This window comes from Equus przewalskii, chromosome X, assembly GCF_037783145.1.
Source record: "Equus przewalskii isolate Varuska chromosome X, EquPr2, whole genome shotgun sequence".
NCBI lineage: Eukaryota > Metazoa > Chordata > Mammalia > Perissodactyla > Equidae > Equus > Equus przewalskii.
Window position 1 is genome coordinate 99,524,428 of NC_091863.1, and position 26,075 is coordinate 99,550,502.

At 38.9% G+C, this 26,075-nt stretch overlaps 1 protein-coding gene and 1 pseudogene across 15 annotated transcripts in view; one reads left to right on the forward strand and one right to left on the reverse strand.

Annotated features, from left to right (window-relative positions):
• Nucleotides 1-3,076: 3,076 nt before the first annotated feature.
• XIAP (X-linked inhibitor of apoptosis) overlaps nt 3,077-26,075 on the forward strand; it is a 39,782-nt gene continuing 16,783 nt past the window's right edge. Inside the window, exons 1-7 of one of the 15 annotated variants that reach the window (XM_070604327.1) lie at nt 3,162-3,272; nt 3,516-3,642; nt 15,267-15,409; nt 22,030-22,098; nt 22,887-23,795; nt 24,867-24,966; nt 25,996-26,074. In XM_070604327.1, coding sequence (XP_070460428.1) covers nt 22,919-23,795; nt 24,867-24,966; nt 25,996-26,074 — 1,056 coding nt within the window. In that variant the 5' untranslated portion in view covers nt 3,162-3,272; nt 3,516-3,642; nt 15,267-15,409; nt 22,030-22,098; nt 22,887-22,918. Of the gene's footprint in view, nt 3,273-3,514; nt 3,647-3,898; nt 4,082-15,266; nt 15,410-22,029; nt 22,099-22,886; nt 23,796-24,866; nt 24,967-25,995; nt 26,075 lie in introns of those variants that run through there. The other 14 variants (XM_070604323.1, XM_070604322.1, XM_070604325.1 and 11 more) reach the window with 14 other exon arrangements.
• LOC139080875 (partitioning defective 6 homolog beta pseudogene) lies at nt 17,956-19,666 on the reverse strand (annotated as a pseudogene).

Sequence of the window (26,075 nt, forward strand, 5' to 3'; positions counted from 1 at the left end):
GCCCGACACTGTTCTATGCATTTGGAATAGATCAATGAACAAAACAAAGATCCCTGTCCTCTTGGAGCTTATATTCTAGCAGGGGTGGGAGGGAGGAGATAAAGAATAAGTGAACAAAATAAATAAGAGAACCATATAGTATGTTAGGAAGTAATAGAGACCATGCAAAAAGGAAAAAGGAGAGCAGGGAAGGAAGATTGGGAGTACTAGGAGGAAAAGTTGTAATTTTAAATGTGGTGGTCATAGTAGGCTTTATTAAGAAGGTGAAAATTAAGCAGACTTTGAAGGAGGTGAAGGCCAAGCTATGGAGATATCTGGGGGAAGTGTGCCAGGGAGAGTGAACAGCAAGCGCAAAGGCCCTGAGGCAGCAAAGCTAAAGGAACAAGGCGAAAGGCTAGTAGGAGATGAGGACATAAAGATAAGAAGGATCCTTGGGCCAGCCCCATGGCAGAGTGGTTAAGTACATGTGCTCCGCTGCAGCAGCCCAAGGTTTTGCCAGTTTGGATCCCGGGCACGGACATGGCACCACTCATCAAGCCATGCTGAGGCGGCATCCCACATGCCACAACTAGAAGGACCCACAACTAAAAATATACAACTATTTACCAGGGGGCTTTGGGGAGAAAAAGGAAAAATAAAATCTTTAAAAATAAAAAAATATAAAAAAATAAGAAGGACCCTGATCATGTAGGACTTTTGTCTTAGCTATCTATTGCTGGGTAACAAATTGCCCTAGAATTTAGTTGTTCAAAACGACAATATACAGGAATTCCAAAGTGGCTTGGCTGGGTAGTTCTGGCTCTGGACCTTAAGAGGTTACAGTTATCTGAAATCTGGGCCTCAAGAGTCCTCTTTCAAGGAGGCTCACTCACATGGTTGACAAGTTGGTGTTGGTAGTGGGCGACGAAGGAGGAGATGTGGAGAAGGGGAGGACTCAGTTTTTCCCCGTGTGGGCCTCTCTACACGCTGTCTGACTACCCTCATGACATGACAGCTGGCTTCCCCCAGAGCAACCAATCCAAGAGACAGCAAGGCTCACAATGCCTTTTATGACCTAGCCTTTTAAGTCACATGCCATAGCTTCCTCCATATTCTATTGGTTACACAGGTCAGCCCTGGCTCATTGTGGAGGAGAGCTACCCAAGGACATGAAGAGCAAGAAGTAAAGATCATTGGAGATCATCTTGCTGGCTACAACAGCTTTTGTAGGCCCTTATAAATCTGTTGCTTTTACTTTGAGTGAAATGGGGAGCCACTGAAGGGCTTTGAGCAGATAAATGACAATGATCTGACTTATTAGGATAACTCTGGCTGCTGTGTGAAGAGACTGGAGAGGGGCAAGGATGTAAGCTGTGAGACCAGTGAAAAGACTTTTATGTCCAAGAGAGAGATGGAACAGGGTCATAGCAGTGTTGATGAGAATTGGTGATATTCTGGATGTATTCTGAAAATTGAGATGACAGGATTTGCTGATGGATTGGATGTGGGAAAGGAGAGAGGGGAATTAAGGGTGACTCCAAGCGTTTTGGGGGAATTACAAAGATAAGTTAGACATAAGTCTTGCTATAAATGGACTTACAACATAGACAAGATAGGGCATGTACACAAGTAACTATAGTACATGGCAGAAAGCACTGTGCTCCATAACATAGGCACAGATTTAAGTGCCAAATAAGATGGCAAAGTTCTGGAGACGGATGGTGAATGTACATAATGCCACTGAACTGTACACTTAAAAATGGCTATAATACCAAATTTTATGTTATATACATTTAACCACAATTTTTAAAAGATGCTAACAAAACCAAAAACAAAAATTCAAGTGCCAAGAGAGTTCAGAGGAGGAAGAGATGACCTTTGGCTAAGGGAATCAGTGAAGGCTTTCAGTAGGGGCAGTCTCCTCACCTCACAGAGGGAGCAGTTTGAGCAAATTAATGGAAGGCAGGAAAGCTGGGGATGGGGACGGGCAAGGGCACTGTGAGTAGTTCCATTTTGTTAGAAGATAGGTGAGTGAACATGAAGCCAAGCAGTCTGAATATTATTCTGGAGGCAGTACTGAAGGGTTAGCTCAGATGGACTGGTCAAGGTTGGATTGTAGGGATAGAGAGGCGTTAGGAGACTGGGTGATGGTCAGATCCACCTGTAACCAGACAGATCTAGGTTTGAATCAGTGTTCCAGCTACCACACATACAAGGACTGTGACTTTGGGCAAGCCACCTAAACTCTCTAAACCTCCATGTCTTTCTCTGTAATATGGGGTAATGATAGTTACATATTTTACGATTGCTGTGAGAATTAAATGAGATAAATATTTGCTTGCAGTTATTATTATTGCAATGTCAGATGTGAGATTCTCAGAGCTGTAACAGTTGGAGAGGATCAAAGGGGAAAATATCTTAGCAAACGCCTAAGAACCAAAAAGAAGACTTTCCTCTCCTCCCTCCAAGTTCCCTTTTCATGAAGGACAGCATCATTTGAGGATGCAGGTGATACTTACAATCCTCCCCTTGAAATGAAACATTCTTGTTCAGAAACTCTCATCTCACACTAGCCTGTAAGGGAGCCCAAGCTTCTGAAACAAAATTCATCTGTCTGTCCGACAATCGTACAGCATATTTGAAATAAATCCAGGATATGATCAGCATTTTATGTACATGGATTTCCTTTCTTTCCTTTCCTTCTGCTTTCTTTCTTCCTTATTCATTTTCCCTTCATCTCCCAAACGCCTTTGCCCCCACTGAGCGTCCTCGTTTCATCCTTCCCTCCTTGGACATGGATCATACTGTAGTCTCAGTTCCCTCGTTTATCAGCTGGGAGTTACTGGGGCTTCAATTTCCACCGTAAAATGGGTTTAATAAGAGAGAGCCTACCTTATAGGGCTGTCAAGATTACAACAAAGAACACGTTATATGCCTACCACAGTGCCTGGTCTATAGGAAGAATTCAATACTTTCGCCCTCTTTATCTTTTCATCCTTTTACCTCTAGTATTCCCCTATTCCTCAACGCTAGAGCCCAGCAGCTAAAAACCGTGGGAACGAAACACCTCGAGGCTGAAGGAGGAAACGCAGGAGCTGGAGGCGGAGACTCCCAAGCGCCCGCTGCGCATGCGCGTCCGCGCCTGCAGGTTCTGGTTTCCAGCGCGGGGAGGGGGCGGGGGAGGAAGAGGCGCCGGTCCGGCCCGCTGCCCGCTTCCGGCCCGGGAAGCGGCCGGACCTTGGCGGCGCCCGGGGCGGCCTGAGCGCTAATCGAGGGACGTCCGGGCCCGGAGGGTAAATTGGAAAATGGCGGAGGAGGAAGGAGGGGCTTTGCGGGGCGGGAGGCTGGCCTCCTGGCGGGGACACTGGGAATGAAACCGCGGGGGCCCAGTGGCGCGGCCGGGGCCGGACTGCGCCCAGTGTCGCTTCGAGGCCCTGCGTGAACGCACTTTGGGCCCCGAGCTGGGGCTCCTCCGGGGAATGGGCGGGCTGTTGGGTGCGAGTGAGGGGGACGAAGCGACTTCCGTTTCCTTCTAGGCGGGGGCCCGGCCGCCGAGCGGAGGTGGCATTTCCAGATTGGGGCTCGGGCCGCCCCTCCTCCAGGACCCTCCCCTCGGGACAGCGAAGGGCGCCGCGAGCGATCGGGACCGGCTCTCCTGGCGCAGTGGGTACGGCCCGGACGGGCTTCCTCCTGCCCTCCCCTTCCCTCCTCATTTCCCCCCGGTCCCCGCGTGGCGGGGGAGGGCGAGAAGGCCGCCCCTGCCCGGCGGGGGTGGCCCGAGCGGGGCACCTTGCCCAGGTTCCCCAGACTGCTGAAGGAAGGCGTGGGTGGGTGGCATCAGGCCGGCCGGGTTCCCCCCTAAACGCCGTGGCCCCTAAGATAAATCGAGTCAAAGAACTTTTTTTTTTAATGATCAAAGAGACCGCCCCCCACCCCCACCCCCATCTGATGCCTGTGGCACACACGGAGCTGGGTGGAGTGTGTCTGGCGAGGGCGTGTGAAGCAGAAAGAATAAGAGCCAAAGAGCTTCCGGAAGAGGAAATTAGCTAGTACATAATTCTTTCCAACCTTTGCTGCCCTAGTCACCTCCCCAGCATATTCTGTGAGTAAAACAAAATTCAATCTAACTTTCAGTTTCGTTATTTTAACTCTTTAATACACTTAATTGTTTTCTTCTCGAGGAGGGGAAGTGGTTATTCCTGAAACTAAGCAACAGTCCTCTCCCCCTCCAAAGAAAGAAATACATCAATCAAAGCTTTGTAAAAACCTATCAGATTTTAATAATCTACTACTTTGCTTTCAAATATAATTGTGTCACTAGTTCTGTCACAACTATGCCTTAATAGTTAATGACGCATAGAAATTTACTTTTATAAGACGGGGGGTTGCTATAGTCTGTTCCTTCTATTTTTTTTTTTTTGCTTAACATTTGTTACAGCCAGTTCAAGAGAGCACTATTACAGACGGCCATCTTAGAATTACACATTTTAGAGTTGGAAGGGATTTTAGTCCAACCCTGTTACTTTACAAAAGCAGAAACTAAGGCACAGGAAGATTCATGGCTTGCCCAAGGCTACTGACTATTTAGATTAGAACCCAGTTTGCCTGGCTCCTTGCTCACCACTCTTTCTGCGAAACTGCTCTGCATAGCCTCCAAGCAAGAAAATTAAATGTATTCAATTTAGCGCACATTTCTGAAGCATATACCGCTTTGTGCCATACAACTGCGCTACTTACTTTCAGTGTATTTAACATGCTTATGAAGCCAGTGCCTGAGAGATTTTTCCCCATCATTCAAGAAGTGGCAGCAGGTCACGGTAAAAAGATTTATCCGCAGGCACACATGTATACAGTCCTTGTATCTGCGCATATAATTTGAAGGATACGCAAGACAATTGTTAACAGTGGTTGCTTGTAGGGGCTGGAGAGATCCAGGAGGCTTTTGACTTTGCCCTTCACATGTGGCCTGATGTACTGTTTGAATTTCTTACCGTAAACGAGTATTGGTTTTATAAGTAAAAATAAGTTTTAAAGTTTACACACATGTATGTATATCAATATAAATAAGGATATATCAATGGTATGTATATATTTTTTATATATGTATATATGTATTTATGTCCTAGTGGTTTGTTTTGTGAAATTTAGTGTGGTTCATGTCAGCCCAACTGGCAAAGCAGGCCGATTATTGGCTGCTCACGTTTCTTCTTTGGTTTTCTCCTATTAGTCCTAATGTAAGATGGTAAAAATAATATACATTACTAGTCTTTATATATTTTTAGAAATTGTGCTAAGCTTTTGATTATCTAATAATGTAGCAATCTGTAACATTCAGCCTCTCAAATTGACACAGTGGAAAAATGTGAATGTAGATGCTTTGTGGATAAGAATAATTTTAAAAAATTAAGACTGGAAAGGTCCCTGGTGATTAGTAGTTCAGCTCTTTTGTTTTTATTAATGGGTTAATTAGGACTCAAGAAAAAATGAATTGCCCAAGATTAGATGTGTGATTATTAACAGAGCTTGGACTAGTGCCTGGATCCTAGCCCAGCGCCCCTTGTGCTCTAACTTGCCCCTTGTACAGCTGTAATTTTATTGCTTTCTAGTGCATTTGATGACTCCCAACTAGGTGGACAAAGTGATGTTGACTAAAGGTTAGTCAGGCCCATTGCAGAAAACAAGAATTATTGTAATTAATATACCAGTTAATTTGTATAGCGCTTGAAATATTTTAGTAATGTAAATGTTCCCCTTACATTTGGTGTAAATGTTAATTTGTTTAGTAAATCCTTTGTTTATATTATAAATGCTTAGAGACCCCAAATGTGAAATAATGCTATTTCACTGTTTTTGTTTGGTCTCATATTTAAGTCTGGTAGCTGGTGCTAACAGGAAAAAAAAGCTATTGTTGACTATTTAAAAAACATTTATTGAGCACCTACTGTGTGCCAGACGTTCTACTAAGTGGTAAAGTTCCAAAGACGAGTATGGCAAAATAGATGCCCTTGTTCTTTTAAGGCTGGGAGATTATCTTGAGCTGTCCGCCCTGAGCTTTATCTCTGTGGTCTAATCTGGTAATAGTATTATAAAATGTAGTGGGAACCTCTGAGGGCATTGTGTGAGTAGATTTGAGGAGACGAAAACGGTAGTGGTAAATAAGTTGATATTGAATTGAACAAATATTATTTTCGTATCTTAGAGCTCATGGGGTACAGTGGAAAGACCCTGGATTGGATACCTGGGTTCTCGTCTTGGCTTTTTTTCCGTTTAACTGTGGGATTGTGAGCAAGTCAATAAACCTCTCGGTGTGTCCATATTTCTTTTTTCTTTTTCATAACTTTTTTTTTCTTTTTCGTAACATTTTTGATATATTTATTCCATCTAATTTAAAACACAAGACTATTTGGAATATTATATATATAAAAGAAATATCTTTATTATAGGAAGTTTATGAAATGCAGAGTAATATAAAAACAATAAGTGTAACCCATATTCCTTTATATTTACTTTTTTTCACAAGATCGTATTGTATATAGATTGTTTTAATCTTTTTTCTCTCATTCAACATTCTGTATTAAACATTTCCTATCTCATGAAAAGTCTTTCAAAATATAGTTTTTGTTTATCCGGCATATTATTCTGTGCCCAGTTTCTTCATCTGTAGAGTAACAGGTTTGAGCTAATTGATTACAAAGATTCAAAACCCATTATAATATTTTTTTAAACTGATTATCTCAGATTTTATCAAGGAAAATACTCACGGAAAATCCCAAATCTGTTTGGAATAAATATCTCAAATAGAGGGACAAGAAATCGAGACAAGGTGGAGATACAAACCTTAGTAATTTATGGTTTATACTTTATTTTAAAATTTCATGTAACACCTTGAATTTTAATTTGTTGGAGGTTCAAGTGATACATGTATCATTAGTGTTAAGAGCTGGCCTATTTAGTTTTATTTTGTCAGGTGGGTATAGAATAGGTTGGAGAGGGAGAGACTGGGCTTCTGAGTTTGATATTCTGAGATTATCATAGCACGGAGGAGAGAAAATTTGTGGAAGCTCACAAGGGTTTAATAACATCCCCAAGGTCCAAATAACTATTAAGTTGCATAGTTAGGATTTGAATCTGGATTTCTCTGATTCCAGTACTCATGTCTGTCTTCCCTTGCGTGCTGTATCTCAAAAGATGAAGATCTCGTAAACACATTTCTTGATGTTATTGCTTTGATCAAAATTGACCACCTTGGTATCTTTGAATAAATTGAGGACCTAAGGTGAGAAATGTTGAGATAGCACTTAGGAATGGTTTTCGGGCTGAGATAACCCAACTAACACAGCTTGAGCAGCTTCTACTTTGAGCTGAGCTCTAACATCAATATATTGACAGTGGCTGGCACGTAGTAAGTAGGTGCCTGGTCAAAAATTGTTGACCAAGTGCCTCTGCTTGTACAAAGGAATGTATCAGATGAAAAAGGAAAAATTAAAACTTCCAAAGTCTTCTATCTAGATAATCCAGCAGAAAGGCCTTTCTTGTGTTCTGAGTAATTAAGCAAAGCAGTTGTTGATTAGCTATTCTATCTACCGTAAGAGTTGTATGTTTTATCTTTCCTGTGTATACTTAACAGTAGGTTGTCTTTTGTGTGATAAAAGCATATTCATGTTTATTTTGTAGGACTCGGCATGGAATTGTACTATTTTTAATTATGGTATAGTTGTAGCTCTGCTGTTTGATATATTTTGGCATTTGATTTTGGCATGATTGGTACCCAATCTTTGTTAAGGATATGTGTGATTCACTTATGATACGCTTTTATAATGTATTTTCAAGGATATTGGTCGTGGTGAAAAGTGAGGTTTTTGTATAGACTAGGAGTAGCTTGAACTCAGATGGTTGGACAGAGGTTGAACTAACTAACAAGGCTGATTTCCTAAACTGGGCAAAACTGGTGCCACTGTGCGTTCCCTGGTATATCTAAATATTTATATATGGTTTGAACTTTTACACTTACTCCTCTAATAATTTTCTTGACCTCAGAACACAGGCCTCTCAGCATGTGCTGCTGTGTGATTTACCTTTCTATGGCTCCAGCTAATTTTTCAAGCCTTGAAAGGGCAAGGAGCCTAACAGTTTCTGCTGTCTCACTGGACTACGCTTCCTGGCAATAATAATAATCCTTACAGTAATTTCCTTGGAACTATATTGGTCATAGTCACTGGGTTTGATTTTTGACTGTCATTTACTGGCCACATGATGTTTGATGAGTAACAAGCAGTCAGAAAACCAGTTTCCCCATATTTCAAATAGAGGCTATGATATGTTGTATAGGTTAAGTTAGTACATGTGAAAACATTCTAAATTATAACGCCCATTACATATTTTAGTTATTATCGGAGGTGGCATGGTGAAAAAAAAGAGGATGGGCTGTGCAATCATACAAGCTCATGCTTACGTTTTGATCTTGTGTTGAAACAAATAGGATTTGAAATTTTTAGTTTCAATTTAGGATATTTTAGTAGATTAGAGAAAATATTTAAATGTAGCTAAAATGATAGGATGGAGGGAAAGGAAATAAGTTTGTAGATAGAGTTTAGAACATGTGGGCACACGTTAAATATGATGTATTGTTTTAATTGGGATTGTGGTCACTTCTTGTGGCACAGTGTCTTTGTGTTGTTGTTTTATTCAAACCCAGACGGAAGACAAACCTACTAAACGTTTGCATGTAGGCAGCATAGTAGCTTTCGGATAGAAGTAAATATTTTTACTGAGGAGAAAGAAAAGATGTTGGCTTTTATCAAGAACTTGTTTCAGCACTTGCTTGAGATCCCAACATGATCCTGGAAGAGAATACTTAATTCTGAGAAATATCTAGGATAGGTATTACCTATTCATTCATTACCAGGTCATCCATTAAAGTAACCCCAGCATGGCACTTGGGGAACCATTTGATGTGGTGTTTTTTTTTTTGAGGAAGATTAGCACTGAGCTAACATCTGCCACCAATCCTCTTTTTTTGCTTAGGAAGACTGGCCCTGAGCTAACATCCATACCCATCTTCCTCTATTTTATGTGGGGTGCCTGCCACCACATAATTTGACAAGTGGTGCATAGGTGCATACCTGGGATCTGAACCAGCAAACCTCAGGCCACCGAAGCAGAGCACACAAACTTAACCACTGTGCCACCAGGCCAGCCCCACTGTCTGATTTTTTTTTTTTTACTTTCTATTAAGATTATGATAGTTTACAACCTTGTGAAATTTCAGTTGTACATTATTGTCAGTCATATTGTAGGTGCATCACTTCACCTTTTGTGCCCATCCCCATCCCCCCTTTCCCCTGGTAACCACCAATCAGTTCTCTTTGTCTACATGTTTAACTTTCACCTATGAGTGGAGTCATACAGAGTTTGTGAAATAAGTAGCTTATTTCACTTAACATAATACCCTGAAGGTCCATCCATGTTGTTGTGAATGGGACAATTTTATCCTTTTTATGGCTGAGTAATATTCCATTGTGTGTGTGTGTGTGTGTATGTATATATATATATATACACATACCATATGTTCTTTATCCAGTGATTGGTTGATGGGCACTTAGGTTGCTTCCACGTCTTAGCTATTGTAAATAACACTGTGATGAACATAGCAGTGCATGGGTCTTTTTGAATTGCTGATTTCAAGTTCTTTGGATAGGTACCCAGTAGTAGGGTGGCTGGGTCATAGGGTATTTCTATTTTTAATTTTTCAAGAAGTTTCCATACTGTTTTCTATAGTGGCCGCACCAGTTTGCAGTCCCACCAACAGTGTATGAGGGTTCCTTTTTCTCCACAGCCTCTCCAACATTTGTCACTCTTGGTTTTGGAAATTTTTGCCATTCTAACAGGTGTAAGGTGATATCTTTGTGTAGTTTTGATTTACATGTCCCTGATGATCAGTGATCCCACCATCTGATTTTTAATTACTGCATCCTAATCACTCTGTCAAGATACGTTATGTGGGCATGTATCAAATAGAATAAGTTCCAGTTCTCTGCCAATAATCAGCTCTATGGCCTTAGTCAAATCATTTAAATTCCTAATGCTTTAGTTTCCTTATCTTTAAAGTGAAAGAGTGATTTCTATTATCCTGTTCAGCACAAACATAGTCAGTTATGGTGAACAAGTTTTGTTTGTGGGTGTCTACAAAATACAGTGATTTTACTGTTCAGTTTACTTGATTCTGAGCTGCCCTCTTGTAAAAAATATTTTAGGGAAATTTTTGGCTAAGGATCGGGGAGACTCTTTTCTTCTTCCCAGGCCCTGAATTAATTGATTATTTTTATGAGGCAGTGAGTGAACAGTTCAGAAGTCCAGTGATAGACATCACTCAGAAACATTTTTCAACGAAGTCCTTTTGCTTTCAACTCGAGTTAACAATAAATAGCAATCAGCTATTACATGTGTTTTCAGCCCTCTGTGCTGGTGATTTACAGCCACCCGAGCAGTGGACCAAAAGACATTTGTTCATGGCCAACCACCCTGGACGTGACCTGATTACTGCTTTTCTCTCTTTAAGTTGACCTGTATCCCCCCTTTTTTTTTTTCTTAAATCTGATGATTGACAGTGTTGACATCAGTTTATAATTTGTCCTTATCGGGGTCACTCAGAGGCAGTTTATCTAATAGTAATATTACAAAGGAGCAAGCTGGCAGAAATTCTCAGGATAGGCAAAAAGATAAGGACCAAGAACATATCCTTCCCTCGCCTTGTTGTGAGTCATAAAAATTATCTTCTATGAATGAAAAGCCAAAGCCTTGTAGGACCTGGCCTTGTTATTGATAGTTTACTAGGCCAGTGTATTCACAGATCAAGGAAGCCTTGTCACATGACAGCCAAATAACACCCCCAGTCTGCTGGGCAGGATTGTATAAGGGGCCTGACTAATCAAGAGCCCAACTGCTTTTTTTCTTTGGATTAGAGTCTAATATGTTTGCTGGATAAATTTAGAAAATTAAGAAAAGAACAAAGAAGAAAATAGAAATCAGTAATCCCACTGCCTAGAGATAACCACAGTAGAATTTTGATGCTTGATTTAGCCTGTCTTTATGTATCTGTAGCTTTTATAATTGGGATTATACTGTACAGTATTATTTTGTAACCAGCTTTTTTCACTTTATACAACATCAGGAGCATATGTCCATGTCCTTTAGCACTCGTCTACAACCTGAGTTTTTAATGGTTGCCTAGTATCCACATTACCAAAGTGTTGGCCCCTTTTGTTGGACATTGAGGCGTTTTTTTTTTTTTGTATAAATAACACTGTATTGAACATCATTATATATACATTTTTTTAAAAAACATCCTTGCTCATTTACTTAGAGTTAATGCTTAGAATTAGAATGGCTTGTTCAGGGTCCGGCCCCGTGGCCGAGTGGTTAGGTTCACATGCTCCACTTCCCAGCCCAGGGTTTCACCGCTTCGGATCCTGGGTGCAGACCTAGTACTGCTCGTTAAGCCATGCTGAGGCAGTGTCCCACATAGCACAACCAGAAGGAGCTACAACTAAAATATAAAGCTATGCACTGAGGGGCTTTGGGGAGAAGAAGGAAAAGAAAAAAAAGATTGATGACAGATGTTAGCTCACGGCCAGTCTTTCCAAAAAAAAAAAAAAAAAAGAATGACTGTTTCAAAAAGTAATCACATATTTGAGACTTTCAGAATATATTGCCAGATTACCCTTCAGAAAAGGTGCACCAGTTTTCAGTTCCACCAGTAAGAGTGCCTGTTGTCCATACCTTCGCCACTGCTGAATTTTCACTGTTGGTAGTGGTGGTGATCTCTGCCAAACAGAACAGAAATAGTATCTTTTAAAATGTTTATTTCTTTTATTACTAGTGAGATCAACATTTTTGTGTATATTTGTTGGCCGTTAGTACTTGCCATTTGTAAATTTGCCTATTTTCTGTTGAGGTGTTGATCTTCTTACAGGATTGTAAGTGCTTTCAAGCTTTTTCTTAAGACTTTTCCTAGTCAAAAACAAGATAGATTAAAAGGAGGTGGTGCTAGGACACACTCCTGTTTGAGACCATTTAATGTTGATGTAAAAGCAAATAATGACATAAACAGGTTTAGATAGAAGGACATTCACTCTAACACTTGTTATAATAGTAAAAATTGTTAGTTTTCTAAAAGTCCAGCAATGAAGGTCCATAACTGTACATAGGATATGTTAACATCTGTGTTTTTAGAGATGCTGTATACGTACACACTTATGTATTCATAGATTGTCTCTGGAGAAATACACAAGAAACTGGTACGAGTAATTGCTTCCAGGAAGGGAACAGGAGGTTTAAGGTACAGAGGTGGAATGAGTGAATGTACCTCTTGAATTGTTTGATCATGTGTGTATTGTCTCTTTTTAAAAATAGACGTCTAAGGACCAGCCCCGTGTCCTAGTGGTTAAGTTTAGAGCGCTCCACTTGGGCAGCCCAGGTTCCGTTCCCAGGCGCGGACCTACACCACTCACTGGTGGCCATGATGTGGTGGCAACCCGCATACAAAATAAAGATTGTCACAGATGTTAGCTCAGGGCGAATCTTCCTCAGCCAAACAAAAAAAAGACATCTAAAATTAATTTGGTGAGGTAATGATATATTCATACAGTTAGGTACTAGTCATCCATTTAAAATAATGTTCTAATCCAGATGAAAATTAATGTGGAAAGATGCTTATGAAAAAGCAAGTTATAAAACACCATGTACAATAAATCTCATTTAGAAATGTTTATAATGTGCATCTACACATGCAAACAGAAAAGGTTCTTAAACGATAAATATACTAGAGTGTTCATAGCCTGGGTAGGAGGATTCTTTTTTTCCTCCCTCTCTTTTAAAATGGAAATCAGTTGTTTGTATTAAAGATTGGGTTAGGATCCATGTTGAGATTTTTTTCCTGCCTGCTCTGATTTTAACAAAGATTTTGATTTGGGCTCCGAATAAGCACGAATAGTATTAATCTATGTCATGGATCTACAGGGTGGACTGTAGAATCAGACTACTGATTAATGAGCACGGTAAATTGTCTTAAGTTCTGAACAGTTTGCGGTGAAATGGAAGAGGGAATAATAGTGATCTTGAGCCTTTTTATGATCGTGACTGAATTCTTGATCCCAAAACCTGTGTGTTATTCATGCGAAACATTCTTTTGGGGAACATAGGCAGATGATTTGTTGAAGAAAAAATGAAGGAATGTCTTACTGTGTGTTCATTCTTAGGAAACTATACCTGTGGAGTTAATTATTATAAATAATTTGGCAAAGATTGGAGGTCTGTGCTCAAATTTAAGTATTTATTACTATGACTTTCTAAATTAAGTGTAGAACGTGTAATTGAAATTCCCTTTGTTGATTCTCAGTATGCCCTTTCAGGTGTTTACAGAAGTAGACTTCATGATGAAGCATATATTGTATACACCAGTATTAAGAAGTTTATGTTATTGACTGAGCTTATGGGCTAAGTGCTCATTAATGCCATTCACTTATTCGAATGGCTCCAGTGCTTAATTTTAGGGAAAGAACTTTTGATTTGATTGAATGTAATTAACCTCAAAAATGTTTTATTGACCACTTAACTTAAAATTAAAAGAAAATGTGCTTCACAGTTTGAAGAACCTCAGTAGTGTAAGTGAAAAATTTGACTAAAAGTTGAATTTTTATGTAAATATATCATAGTGTAAGAGCTGAATTTTAAAAATGATATGCCTTTTTTGTTCAGAGCATATCATTTAAATAATTCAGCTTTTTTGTGCTATGATACATTTACATAGAGAACATTTTCTAGATACTACAACTTTGTAAATCACAATGCTGTTTCTAGGGGCTGGCCCAGTGGCCAAGTGGTTAAGTTTGCACGCTCCGCTGCAGGCGGCCCAGTGTTTCGTTGGTTCGAATCCTGGGCGCGGACATGGCACTGCTCATCAAACCACGCTGAGGCAGCATCCCACATGCCACAACTAGAAGGACCCACAACGAAGAATGTGCAACTATGTACCAGGGGGCTTTGGGGTGAAAAAGGAAAAAATAAAATCTTTGAAAAACAAATGCTGTTTCTAAACAGGGAACACACTGGCTAATACTTTAAGATAATTAAAAGAGGGATTGACCTCCATTGGGTCAGGGAGAATGTTGCTTATTTGACAAGATCTCTATGCTGGATCCTCTATAAGAGAAAAAAGTGACTGATGAGAAAAACTTGTAATATTTCTGCATGTAATGAGCAAAGAGAGAATCTTAAGATAATTTTAAATTATGATGGTGTTTTTTGGTTAGCACATATACAATTTTTATTGCATTACTATGAAAAATTTCATGAAACCTGTTATATTTTTAAAATGTGATTTTAATATAGGTTTTTTATCACTAAAGAATTATACTCTTTGCATGGTATGCGTGTATTTCCTATTTTGGTCACATTTACTAGGCACAATGGCATATGAACAATTTTTAGTACTCACAGTGATCTCAAGAGTCCAGAGGAGGTGGTGGATGGGATGTGGGATAACAGCAGTGCCTAATAGAAGTGGTTCAACATTCATTGTTTTGCCCAACATTTGTTAAACACTACTGTGTATTGTGCATTACTTTAGGCATTTGGAATACAAATGTGATAAGACACAGCCCTTAGTATAAAGGACCTTCGTTCTAACAACATACCTGTATATATACACACATAGAAACAAAAACACATGCCGAAATTATTAAATCTTGTTTTAGTACAACGTGGACCATCGGCAGATTATGTAGAGGATATAGGAGGGACACAGAGTAGTCAGTCATTCTACTGGGGTTTTGAGTCGAAGAGTCAGCTAAGATGTCTAGATGAGATTCTAAAAATATATGTTTTCCGAGTTTTAAACAGATGGCTTTGTTTAATTACCTAATGTGCTTTAGATGGCATGATAGTACTCCAGTGGGAGCTCATGGCTTATGTTGTTTGCATAATTCTTGTCATTTTTAACATCATTCTATTAGTTTCTTAGGGCTGCCATAACAAAGTACCACAAAATAAGTGGCTTCAAACAACAGAAATGTATTATTTCACAGTTCTGGAGGCCAGAAGTCCAAAACCAAGGTGTTGGCAGGGCCATGCTCTTTGAAGGCTCTGGGGTGAACCTGTTCTGCGCCTTGCTCTTAGCTTCTGGTGTTGCCATTCATCCTTGGTGCTCCTTCGGTTGTAGATGCGTCATCACTGCGGTCTCTAACTCCATCTTCACACGGCCATCTCCCCTGTGTCTTTCTTCTTATAAGGATTTCAGTCATATCAGATGAGTGTCCTTGGGGCCTGCCCGGTGGCACAGCAGTTGAGTTCGCACATTCCATTTTGGCGGCCTGGGGTTCACTGGTTCGGATCACGGATGTGGACGTGGCACCGTTTGGCAAGCCATGCTGTGGTAGGTGTCCCATATAGAAAGTAGAGGAAGATGGGCACGGATGTTAGCTCAGGGCCAGTCTTCCTCAGAAAAAGAGGAGGGTTGGCAGCAGTTAGCCCAGGGCTGATCTTCCTCAAAAAAAAAAAGAGATGAGTGTCCACCCTAGTGACCTCATCTTACTTGATTACATCTGCAAAGACCCTAGTATTTCCAAATAAGGTCGTGTTTCTAACTGGTGCTTAGGACTTCAACTTATATTTTTTTTTAGCAGGGGCACAATTCAATCTGTGACAATCGTTTAATTACATTTGTACTGTGCCATGTCAATATAGTTATTTAAATGCTTTTTTATGATGTGAGGTTAACAAAGCCCTGGTTGCATTAATAATGTTAAGTATTTGTAGTTCATTAAGTGAGCCTTTGGAGTTTGGGTGAATTTCTTCCAGAGACCAGAAGGGTGAAGCACAGATTGTGGAGCTCTAGGAGCTCAACAGAAAAAAAGACTAAAAGTTTTGCTACTTGTTTGTTAAGAACAGTGATTTGTTATTCAGGTGCTGTTTTGACTTAAAACTTTTTAGTGAATATTTGTAATAGTTAATTTTCAGTCATTAGAGATATTTTACTAGTTAGCCATCTTAAATAATTAAATTTGCATTCATCTTCAAAGTCAAAATTACCTTCTTCACTGCTCTGGTACACGTATGAAACTTCCTGTTTTTTCCTAAGATGTAATGACTGTGACTCACGACATTATGGAATAGATTATGTTTTAAAATTGCTTAAGCCAGTAATGATTGACTACCAATGGCTTTTTAAAAAAATTACTGTTAATCTTCGTTTCAAGTATGGCAGATTTTTATTAGAAAGCTTAATACTTAAATACATTTCTGAGTAGTGTTCTGATATTAAATCTCACAAAAAATATTTCTCCACTTGGAATTTTTTTCTATTGCTTTAACATTAGAGGTTTTTTTTTCAGTTAATCAAGACTATTTCTTCGCATATTTTTTGCAGTGTAGAGAAGATACCCTTCAAAATGGAGTCATTTGATTCTTTATTGTTTTAATAGCACATAGCTGCTGTAAAGGCATCCATACTAGCCATACCATAAAATTAATGCATAAATAGCTTTGGGGGCAATTATCCATAAACCATAGAGAACTTATATACTTCATAATAGTCGTAATTTCTATATACGCACATACCATAGACCATAGTGCTTGCACACATTGTACAATGGCAAATACCAAAGAGAGCAGGCAAAGAATGAAAGTTGGCAGCCTTACTCTTACACTTGTTCTAAGTGGATGTAGGGGAAATAAGTAGCTTAATGAAAATAATATGGATAAACTCTACCTGTCAATAGTAAATGCCACATCTTTCTCTTAAGGTGTAGGTGGTGCCCCTAGAATAATCCTAGTGAAGAAAATACAAAATCTTTGTATAAAAAAGTGCACGTTTGTCCTATGTCTACAAACCTTTTCCTCCAGATGCATTTGTATCCAAAACAATTCACACTACTTGAATACATTGAAAGAGTTCAAAAGCACGCCAACATACACATAGACACACACCTAAAACCAGAGGAATGCTTTCCGATGAGATTGAGAATGAGGATAAGAAGTAAAGGAGAGAGTCTCCTGTGTTACTGGAGTCAGTGAGATGAACTGCATTTTCAAACATAAATTATCTCTATTTTGAATTAGTTTCTAAACATATGCTATAGGATGGACAAACACCAATGTGAAAAGCTGTCACAGAATTTCATAATTCAGGGACATAGCTTAAGTGCTTCATAATATGGAAAAAACTCCTAAAAACAGCCAATTGGTTTGATTTCTTAGAAGTTATAAAAAATGCATTTCAGAAGGTGATTTTTAACAATTAGCAACAGAAGAGGACATTAAGAAATAAAATACATGGGAACATAAGAACTGAAGTCCTTAGAAATACCAAAAGAGATGGAATCAGACTTCGCAGTAGAATTTAAAGAATGTGGTTAAAGGAAAAATTAACTGGAATCTTTGCCACAGGTTAAATATTTAACCACTTCAAACAGAAATGATTTAGTCCTCTCACGTATTTCTGAAATGTACTGTAACATGTAGTTTTCCATGTCAGGCATGTAATTTCATTAGCAAAAGTCCCTTTGTTTTAGCCTTAAAATCACCTCTGATCCACCAAAGTTTATGCTAACAATTACCAGACTACTATTTTAATAGCATTTAAATAGCGTTATGGAGGTTTAATTCATGTGCCATGAAGTTCATTTGAAAGTGCACAGTTGAGTGGTTTTTACTATGTTCACAGAGTTATGTAACCATCACCGCAGTCTAATTGAGACTATTTTCATTACTCCAAAAAGAAATTCAGTAACCATTTGCAGTTCCTGGGGGCAACCACCAATCTACTTCTGTTTATATTTATGTTCATAACATTTTAAACTTGGAACATTATTGTTCTCGCGCCTATTCCAGGTCATTGGCTCAGAGGTTTAAAAGCTTTTAAACAAGCCAAATTTACAAGTCCTGTGGCATCCTCACTCAGAAAATGTTCAAATGATCCTTTCACGATGTTATGATTGTTCCATCTTCTAAGAGTTTTTGATCTGGAACATGTGTTGCAAATTCTGTGTCTGTGCCACTTGCTAATGGTTCTAAACTCAATTAGAAGGAATAAAAACATTTTGTCTGGACTCAAAACTGAGTTTGTTCTATTTGTGTTAACCATTCTAGGCTTTCCGTAGTAGAAATAACTTTAGGAATTTCCTGCAGCATACGTTGTCTTCAATAATAATGTCATCTTCATCACTGTCTTCATCCTTTGGCTCAGTGTTTGGTTCAGTCTGCCGTAGATAGCCAAGAAGGCTGTTATCGGTAAATTGGCTGGAGCTGCCGTAAGTCCTCCTGTTCCTAACAGTCTCCTGATTTATTTGTCTCACTGTTATGATGAGGTTGCAGCTGTTTGCAATCATCATGTCTGTTACTTGATCAAAACTCTTCCTGAAACTTCTATATCATTAACTCTAAAACCTCATCATTAACAGCCAATAGTCCTGTGCTGTGAGCCAGACCTCCTGGAACAAGCCAGGCTATAAAGATGCCTGGGACCTTCTCTAAGCCATGTGGTGTATCCCCTTAGGCTGAAACCATCCCAGCTATAAAGTTCTAGGCAATGTTCAGTCTTGTGTTTGTAAAGATGAACTAACCCTACCACGTATTTCTGGGAGAATGTCCACGTCTGTAATGGAAGACACAGGTCTAAAGTCTTGGGGCAACCAGTAACTGGATGTGGCTTTTTTCTGTGGTTGACAGAACACAATGCATTGATTAAAATGTTTTCCTTCTTCATTAGTGTGTCTTTATCAAAGGTACTATTGTCTGCTTCTTCCTTCTTTTGTATAAAAAGCCTAAGCAGTGGGTTGCCTGTTGAAACAGCTTTGTGGTAATTATCGTGATTATTTTTGTAAGATTGGCACCTGAGCTAACATCTGTGGCCAATCTTCTTTTTTCTTCTTCTTCTTCTTCTCCCCAAAGCCCTCCAGTACATAGTTGTAAATTCTAGCTGTAGGTCCTTCTGGCTCTGCTATGTGGGTCACCACCTCACTGTGGCCTGATGAGCGGTGCTAGGTCTGCGCCCAGGATCTGAACCAGCGAAACCCTGGGCCATCTAAGTGGAGTGTGCAAACTTGGCCCCTATCATGATTATTTATAGGGAGTCAGTCTCCCTGGATATCTGCATAGCCAAATAAAATGTCAACATTAAGTGTCTTATGAAAATGTTGCAGTCATCCATAAAACTCCTCAAAATGTGAACTTTTGCTCTTTCTAGCAAAAACTGACGAAACTCAGTGCCAAACCAACTCTTCACCCTTGGGATGCCCTGGCAGCCATGGTCATGCTGAGTGCGGGGCTGCCCCTCTGGAGTGCCAGAGGTGGTTTGGGTCTCAATGCTGAGCTCCACTGAGCTCCATAGGGCAGCTGGGGCGGCCTGGTGGTTGCCTGGCAGTGTGGCAGATGGAGACACAACTCCCTCCCATCCTCTGCTTTGGTGGCTGCAGGGCTCCTGTGGAGGATGAGAGGGCAACTAGCCCATCCACCTCCGTGCTCTCGGCTGCCTCCTCCACAACCGGGCTCCTGACTCAGGCCAGCAGCACCAACCTAAGAGACTTTAAGTGAAAATATTAAAGACATTTTGGAGAAAAAGATCACCTGTAATTCTGCCATCTTAACATAATTTTACCCATTTGTTAAAAATTACCTTCCAGGTCTTGTCCATGACTATATGTTTTCATGCAGTGGCAATCTAATTTGCATGCTATTCTATATCCTTTTCTCCATTAAAATGACCTTTATTCTATATATCTGACAACTTTTAATAATAAAAAACCTGGAGGAAATAGAAACTTTTGTTTTGTGTGCAGATACCAGGTAGGTGGGTTTTCTGTATTTTTCTCTCCCCTCCAATCCCCTACATTCCAACATTATCGCTAGATTAGAGGTCAATCCCCTCTCCTTGGCACCTGCCCATGGCTATCTTTACCTACTTGACTAGGCTATATATATAATATATATGTATATATTTATATGCTGTGTGTGGATGTGTGTATTCGTGTATATGTATATTTTAAACACAACATCTCACCATCTTGAAATCTTCCATACCCCTCATACAAACATGTACCACTGCTTGCTAATTCTTTCTGTGCCAGTGTTGGCTACCATGGTGCCATTTTTCCCAACCACTGTTCCTCCTCGAGATCCCTGACTGCCTACCCTGTTTATGTCAGAGCTTTCTTTGACATCTTTCTCTCTGGGCCTTCTTACCTTTCTCCTTACCCAGTACAAAGCCTGAATGTGCTTTCACAAAGAAACCTTAAATTATCTCAGCATACTTTATTGCACTCAGACCTTTTTACATCCAAAGACTTTTTACCACTCTTCTCCAGTATTAATACCCCGTTTTCTTCTGTATTCACAATTCCTGTGCTCCATATATACTTATTTTCTAAATATCGTCTTCCCCACTTTGATTTCACTTAAATTCTTTTTTTAAAAAATCCTCTCCCATCGTTTTCTTTTGGTGCCTTCCTTCAATCCCAAAGTTTCTGTTTTTTGTCAGTCATCTTTCTCCCTTTTACTCTTAACCTCCCTGGTAATTGTTTTCTCACCCTTCTCCAAAAGCTCACACTCGGATATGTATATTGTGTTCGCTTGAATGCTTCGGAATAAATATCTGCCTTTCAAAACGGTGCAATCTAAACTATTAGCATGGAAATAACCCCTGGGAAGATGAGGTCTCCACTTGAAAGCTTCAAATAGAGATGCTCCTGCTAGTGTTGAATGATGGAGTTTTATCTAATATCATCTGGGTGAAATGGGGTGACTACTTGAACCACTCAAAATGTCCACTATTGTGAAATGAGAATAAATTGTCAATTTTACACTTCTATCTAGTCCATGCTGAAGTTCTTTCCAGGGATGGGAGGAACTCATAATCTACAAAGCAACCCAGTCCGTTTTGTACCACTGTTGATTGTTATAACCGTTCATCCTTGTATTGGGTTAAAATCTACTGGCTATACTTATATTCATTGGCTCTAATTCTGCTCTCATGCTACACAGAATTTGGATCCTTTCTCTACATGACAGCCTTTTAGATATCTAAAGGTAGTTATTCTATCCTCTACACCTCTTTCTGCACAATTTTTTTTTCCCTTTGAGATAAACACTCTCAACTCTTCCACTATTCCTCATAGGACACCATTTTCATCATCCCAATTACTCTCTGTGGACATTACACATTGTTAATGTCTCTTCTAAAATGTGATCAGAACTGAAAATAATATTCACTATGTAGCTGCATTGGATCTGGATGTGGCACATCTGGACATTAGTGCAGACTGAAGTTGCTTTAAGTTTTTTAGCAGCCATATAATGTTGACGCATGATGAATTTGTAATTAAAATCCCCAGATTTTAGGAGGTTTGCCTTCACATGACTTCTTTCTAAACCCAGATTGCATCTTTCTTTAGTTGTGCAAGAGATTTTTCAAGTCAGAATCTAAGACTTTACACATATCCCTATTAAATTTTATCTCATAACCTATCAGCCAGCCGTGGGTTCTTTGAATCTTAATTTTTGTCATCCAGCTTATGTTGATTCAACAAGAGGTTTTGAAGCTAGTGTTAGAATGTTTTCAGACATCTGGGAAACAACCAAAAGTCATGGAGACTGTCTTCCAAAAATTGTTGTATGCAGATATAACTCAGCTCTTAAGGTGTATATAAATTAATATTATTGTAAGTTGCCAAGGCCAGGAAAGGCTGAAGTCCATTGCCAGCCTGCAATTGTGTTGAACATTACTCCAAGAGAGATAATGTTCCAAAACATATTGGGCCAACGTAATGCCAAAAGAGCTGCTAATTCTTCTCGAGAAATCAATCAATACACATATGAAGTAGAGACAGAGTCATGGTGACCATTCTTTTATTTTACGTTTGACAAGCATATATTGAGCACAGTGGCAGGAAACAGTGGGAAATTGTGGAGAACCAGGTTTGCCTGGGGCAACCCTGATTTCTGCCTCTTGTCTTAGTGTAATTATTAGTTGTGTCATTTTTCTCTTTCACTTGTGTTCAGGTTCGGAGGATGAATTAGCTGGCCACCCTTCTCGTACCCAGTTCCTTTGAGCATTTTCATCTGGACTAGGTACTGCACGGCTATAATTTGGCAGCTCTAATGAGGCTGCAGTAGTGCTTCTGTTCTGTTTGAGCAGATGCTTCCTTGACCATGGGAAGTTGATAGCAAAAGTAACTGCAATTAAGGTCTACACGTAGTTAGTATTTTTTCTGCGCCACCCTCTAGAGGGCAGTATTACACACATCTGAAATGATCCAGTTCCAACAAAAAATGGACTCTGTTTATGCATGAAAATCAGAAACATTTGATGCTCTTAAAGAACACATTGAAACCAATATTGCAAATAAAACTTATCTTTTGCTAAGCAAACAAGTAAAGAAATATTAAGAATTCGTTAACATTCTGAACATTCAGTTTTTTTTAATTGTAAAAACTGGACTTTGATGCCTTGAATATACAATGATCCATTATAGCAATTGTACGTGGACGTTAAGAATCTGCGTATTTTTATGCTTCTTTCATTTTTTTCCTAATTAATGATTTTGTATGGTTAATAATTTTAATATATTCTCCATTGCATAGTTTCCATATTTATGTAAAATAAGCACTTAAAAATGAATAGTTGTGTTCATCCGGCTTAAATATTACTTGCTTCCAAAAGAGAAAACAAAAATGTTAGTTTTTACTTTATGACTTGAATCATGTAGTAATATAGAACTCTAGTATTTAGAATTAGAATGTTTCTTAGAGATTATGTAATTAATGTCATCAGTGGATAATTTGTTAGCTCCTAATATCAAAAGTATATTGCCTGTGTTTCACGTTTTGGATTTCCTAATGTAATGTTCTCTTTTTAGAAAAGGTGGACAAGTCCTATTTTCAAGAGAAGATGACTTTTAACAGTTTTGAAGGATCTAAAACTTGTGTACCTGCAGACATCGATAAGGATGAAGAATTTGTAGAAGAGTTTAATAGATTAAAAACTTTTGCTAATTTTCCAAGTAGTAGTCCTGTTTCAGCCTCAACACTAGCACGAGCTGGTTTTCTCTATACTGGTGAAGGGGACACTGTGCAGTGCTTTAGTTGTCACGCAGCAGTAGATAGATGGCAATATGGAGACTCAGCAGTTGGAAGACACAGGAAAGTATCCCCAAATTGCAGATTTATCAATGGCTTTTATTTTGAAAATAATGCTGCGCAACCTACAAATCCTGGTGTCCAGAATGGTCAGTACAAAGTTGAAAACTATCTGGGAAACAGAAATCATTTTGTTTTAGGCAGGCCATCTGAGACTCATGCAGAATACCTTTTGAGAACTGGACAGGTTGTAGACATATCAGATACCATATACCCGAGGAACCCTGCCATGTGTAGTGAAGAAGCTAGATTAAAGTCATTTCAAAATTGGCCAGACTATGCCCACTTAACCCCAGGAGAGTTAGCTAGTGCTGGACTCTACTACACAGGTATTGATGATCAAGTGCAGTGCTTTTGTTGTGGTGGAAAACTGAAAAACTGGGAACCTTGTGATCGTGCGTGGTCAGAACACAGGCGACACTTTCCTAATTGCTTCTTTGTTTTGGGCCGGAATGTTAATATTCGAAGTGAATCTGATGTCGTGAGTTCTGATAGGAATTTCTCAAATTCAACAAATCTTCCAAGAAATCCAGCCATGGCAGATTATGAAGCACGGATCATTACTTTTGGGACGTGGATATACTCAGTTAACAAGGAGCAGCTTGCAAGAGCTGGATTTTATGCTTTAGGTAAACTTTATTATAAAAGCAGGCTAATAAATAACTTTTCAGCTGTCCCAGGGCTCCTAAAAAGTAAATAGATTCCTTGAACCCCCTTGAACTGGTAAATATTTAGATGTAGGCTGGCATGATTATGTCAGTATTAGTCTGTGAACCCTTATGTTGAATATGTAATATAACCACTGAATTTAATGTGAAAAAGACTACCATATTAGGAATCATGTTTATATTCATGTAATTGCTTTTTGGAGAAGGGTGACATGCAAAAGATGATAGCTATCTCTGATAAAAGGATGGGTCTGATGGTAATACTAACTATAATTTATTGAGCACCTACTATTTGTGCTCAATACATACATTACATGCATTGTCTGTATGCCTCATAAGAAGAGTTAACATTAGAGAGTTTAGTTTGGCTGATATTAAAATTGATTAATTACCTTTTGTCCATAGACTATATATTTGAAAGCTGCCCTGTACAATGCCTTATTGCTTCAAATGAGCGCTTTTCAAATGGACTCTTATAGACATGCGGGAAGGACCATTAGTGTGATGGCTTCCAGGGATATTCAGAAATATCCCATTCTATATCTGACCTATATTCTTTAAGATTGAATCGTGCCAAAATACAAAACATCAGTTATTTCAATATTTTATTTACATAGTATCATATGGCAATCTTGGGGATTTGTTTAGTGTCATGTATCTATAACCTTAGAGAAACTTATCTTGTAACTTCGTTTTGCTGAACTATATTGTTAAAGTTTCACAGTTTGAAAAAATGTAGTATTGATGGCCCCAAATGACATACGTTAAAAAGAACATAACAGTCGTAATTTTTCACATAAAAATTGGGCAATTTTATTTTTGTCTTCTGTAAAATACCTCAAATTAAATCAGTGAAGTTAGTATGTATTTCCTTTTCAAGTGACTGTATCTATTACTTGGGTGTGAATATGAATGCCTATGAGATTTTCATGTAATTTAGAAATGCTTAATCTCATGGTGTTTAAACAGGGTATTTCTGTGTAAGCTTCTCATTACACATATACACCTGTTTGTACTTGTGTGTTTTCTTAGGTGAAGGTGATAAAGTGCAGTGCTTTCACTGTGGAGGAGGGCTAACTGATTGGAAGCCCAGTGAAGATCCTTGGGAACAACATGCTAAGTGGTATCCAGGGTAAGGGAAATGTTCATTCAGTTACAGGCAGGTTGGACGGTATGCAGTGGGAAGACTTAAGAACTTTTTGCCTCAACTATTTTTTGCCTTCAACATGGCTTGAAATTCACACCAGGTTTATAAAAATGGGGTCACCTACTTTATAGGAAATAAAAAAAAAGCACCTAAGCCTTCGCTGGTAATCAAAACATTCATTGCCTGTTTATCATATCTGTGACATTCAGATGATTCCATTTCTAAACACCAAATTAGGAATGTATACTTTTGTTGTTCTTGGAAGTAGGCTCTGTCACAATGGGCACAAGAGAGCCCGTGTTGCCAAGGAGACTCCTTAAGAGCCCGTCAGACCCCCAGAAATATTACTGTGTCTCACCGATTCTGAGACACACAGTTGTTCACATGTTCCAGATCTCTGAAATCAGGACACATCTGGTGGTGGGTCATAATTTAATTGGCAGCGGTGGTACACAAAATAATCATGCTTCTTAACAATCAGTGGCATCTTAGAATGATGATGACATACTCTAAATGTCTTTTTGCCATCTTGCCTCTTTAAAGCACACAGATATATAAGTGATGTGAATTTTTGGCCTACAAAATAGTACAACTTACAACTTCAGAATAATCATTTGAAAATAAATCTTCACCTTAAACAATTGGAAAGATTGAAAGCCTAAAGAATTTCTTTAAAATGTACAGTTTGTTAATCCTCTGAATAAAATTTAAGATTAATTATTTAAAATTTTTTTTTTTAAAAGTCAAAGTGCTAATTTAATAACTTGCTTAAAAGTTGAAAATTCTTAAGTTGGTATTTTTCGCTCTGCTAATATTAGCATAAGTAGCATAACAAAGGGAACATATTTTTTTAACCTTAAAATGACAGTTGAATAGGGAATTAACATTTTATTTTGCGGCTCCTTAGAAATAGTGAAAAGCAAGTTAATGGTATTAAGGTGATGGAGATTCTATCTTTACTTATGGTTCACTAATTTATCAGCTACTAACGTTTAACCTTCTTTTAATTATTAGGTGTAAATATCTGTTAGAAGAGAAGGGGCAGGAGTATATAAGCAATATTCATTTAACCTGTTCACTGGAGGAGTCTCTGG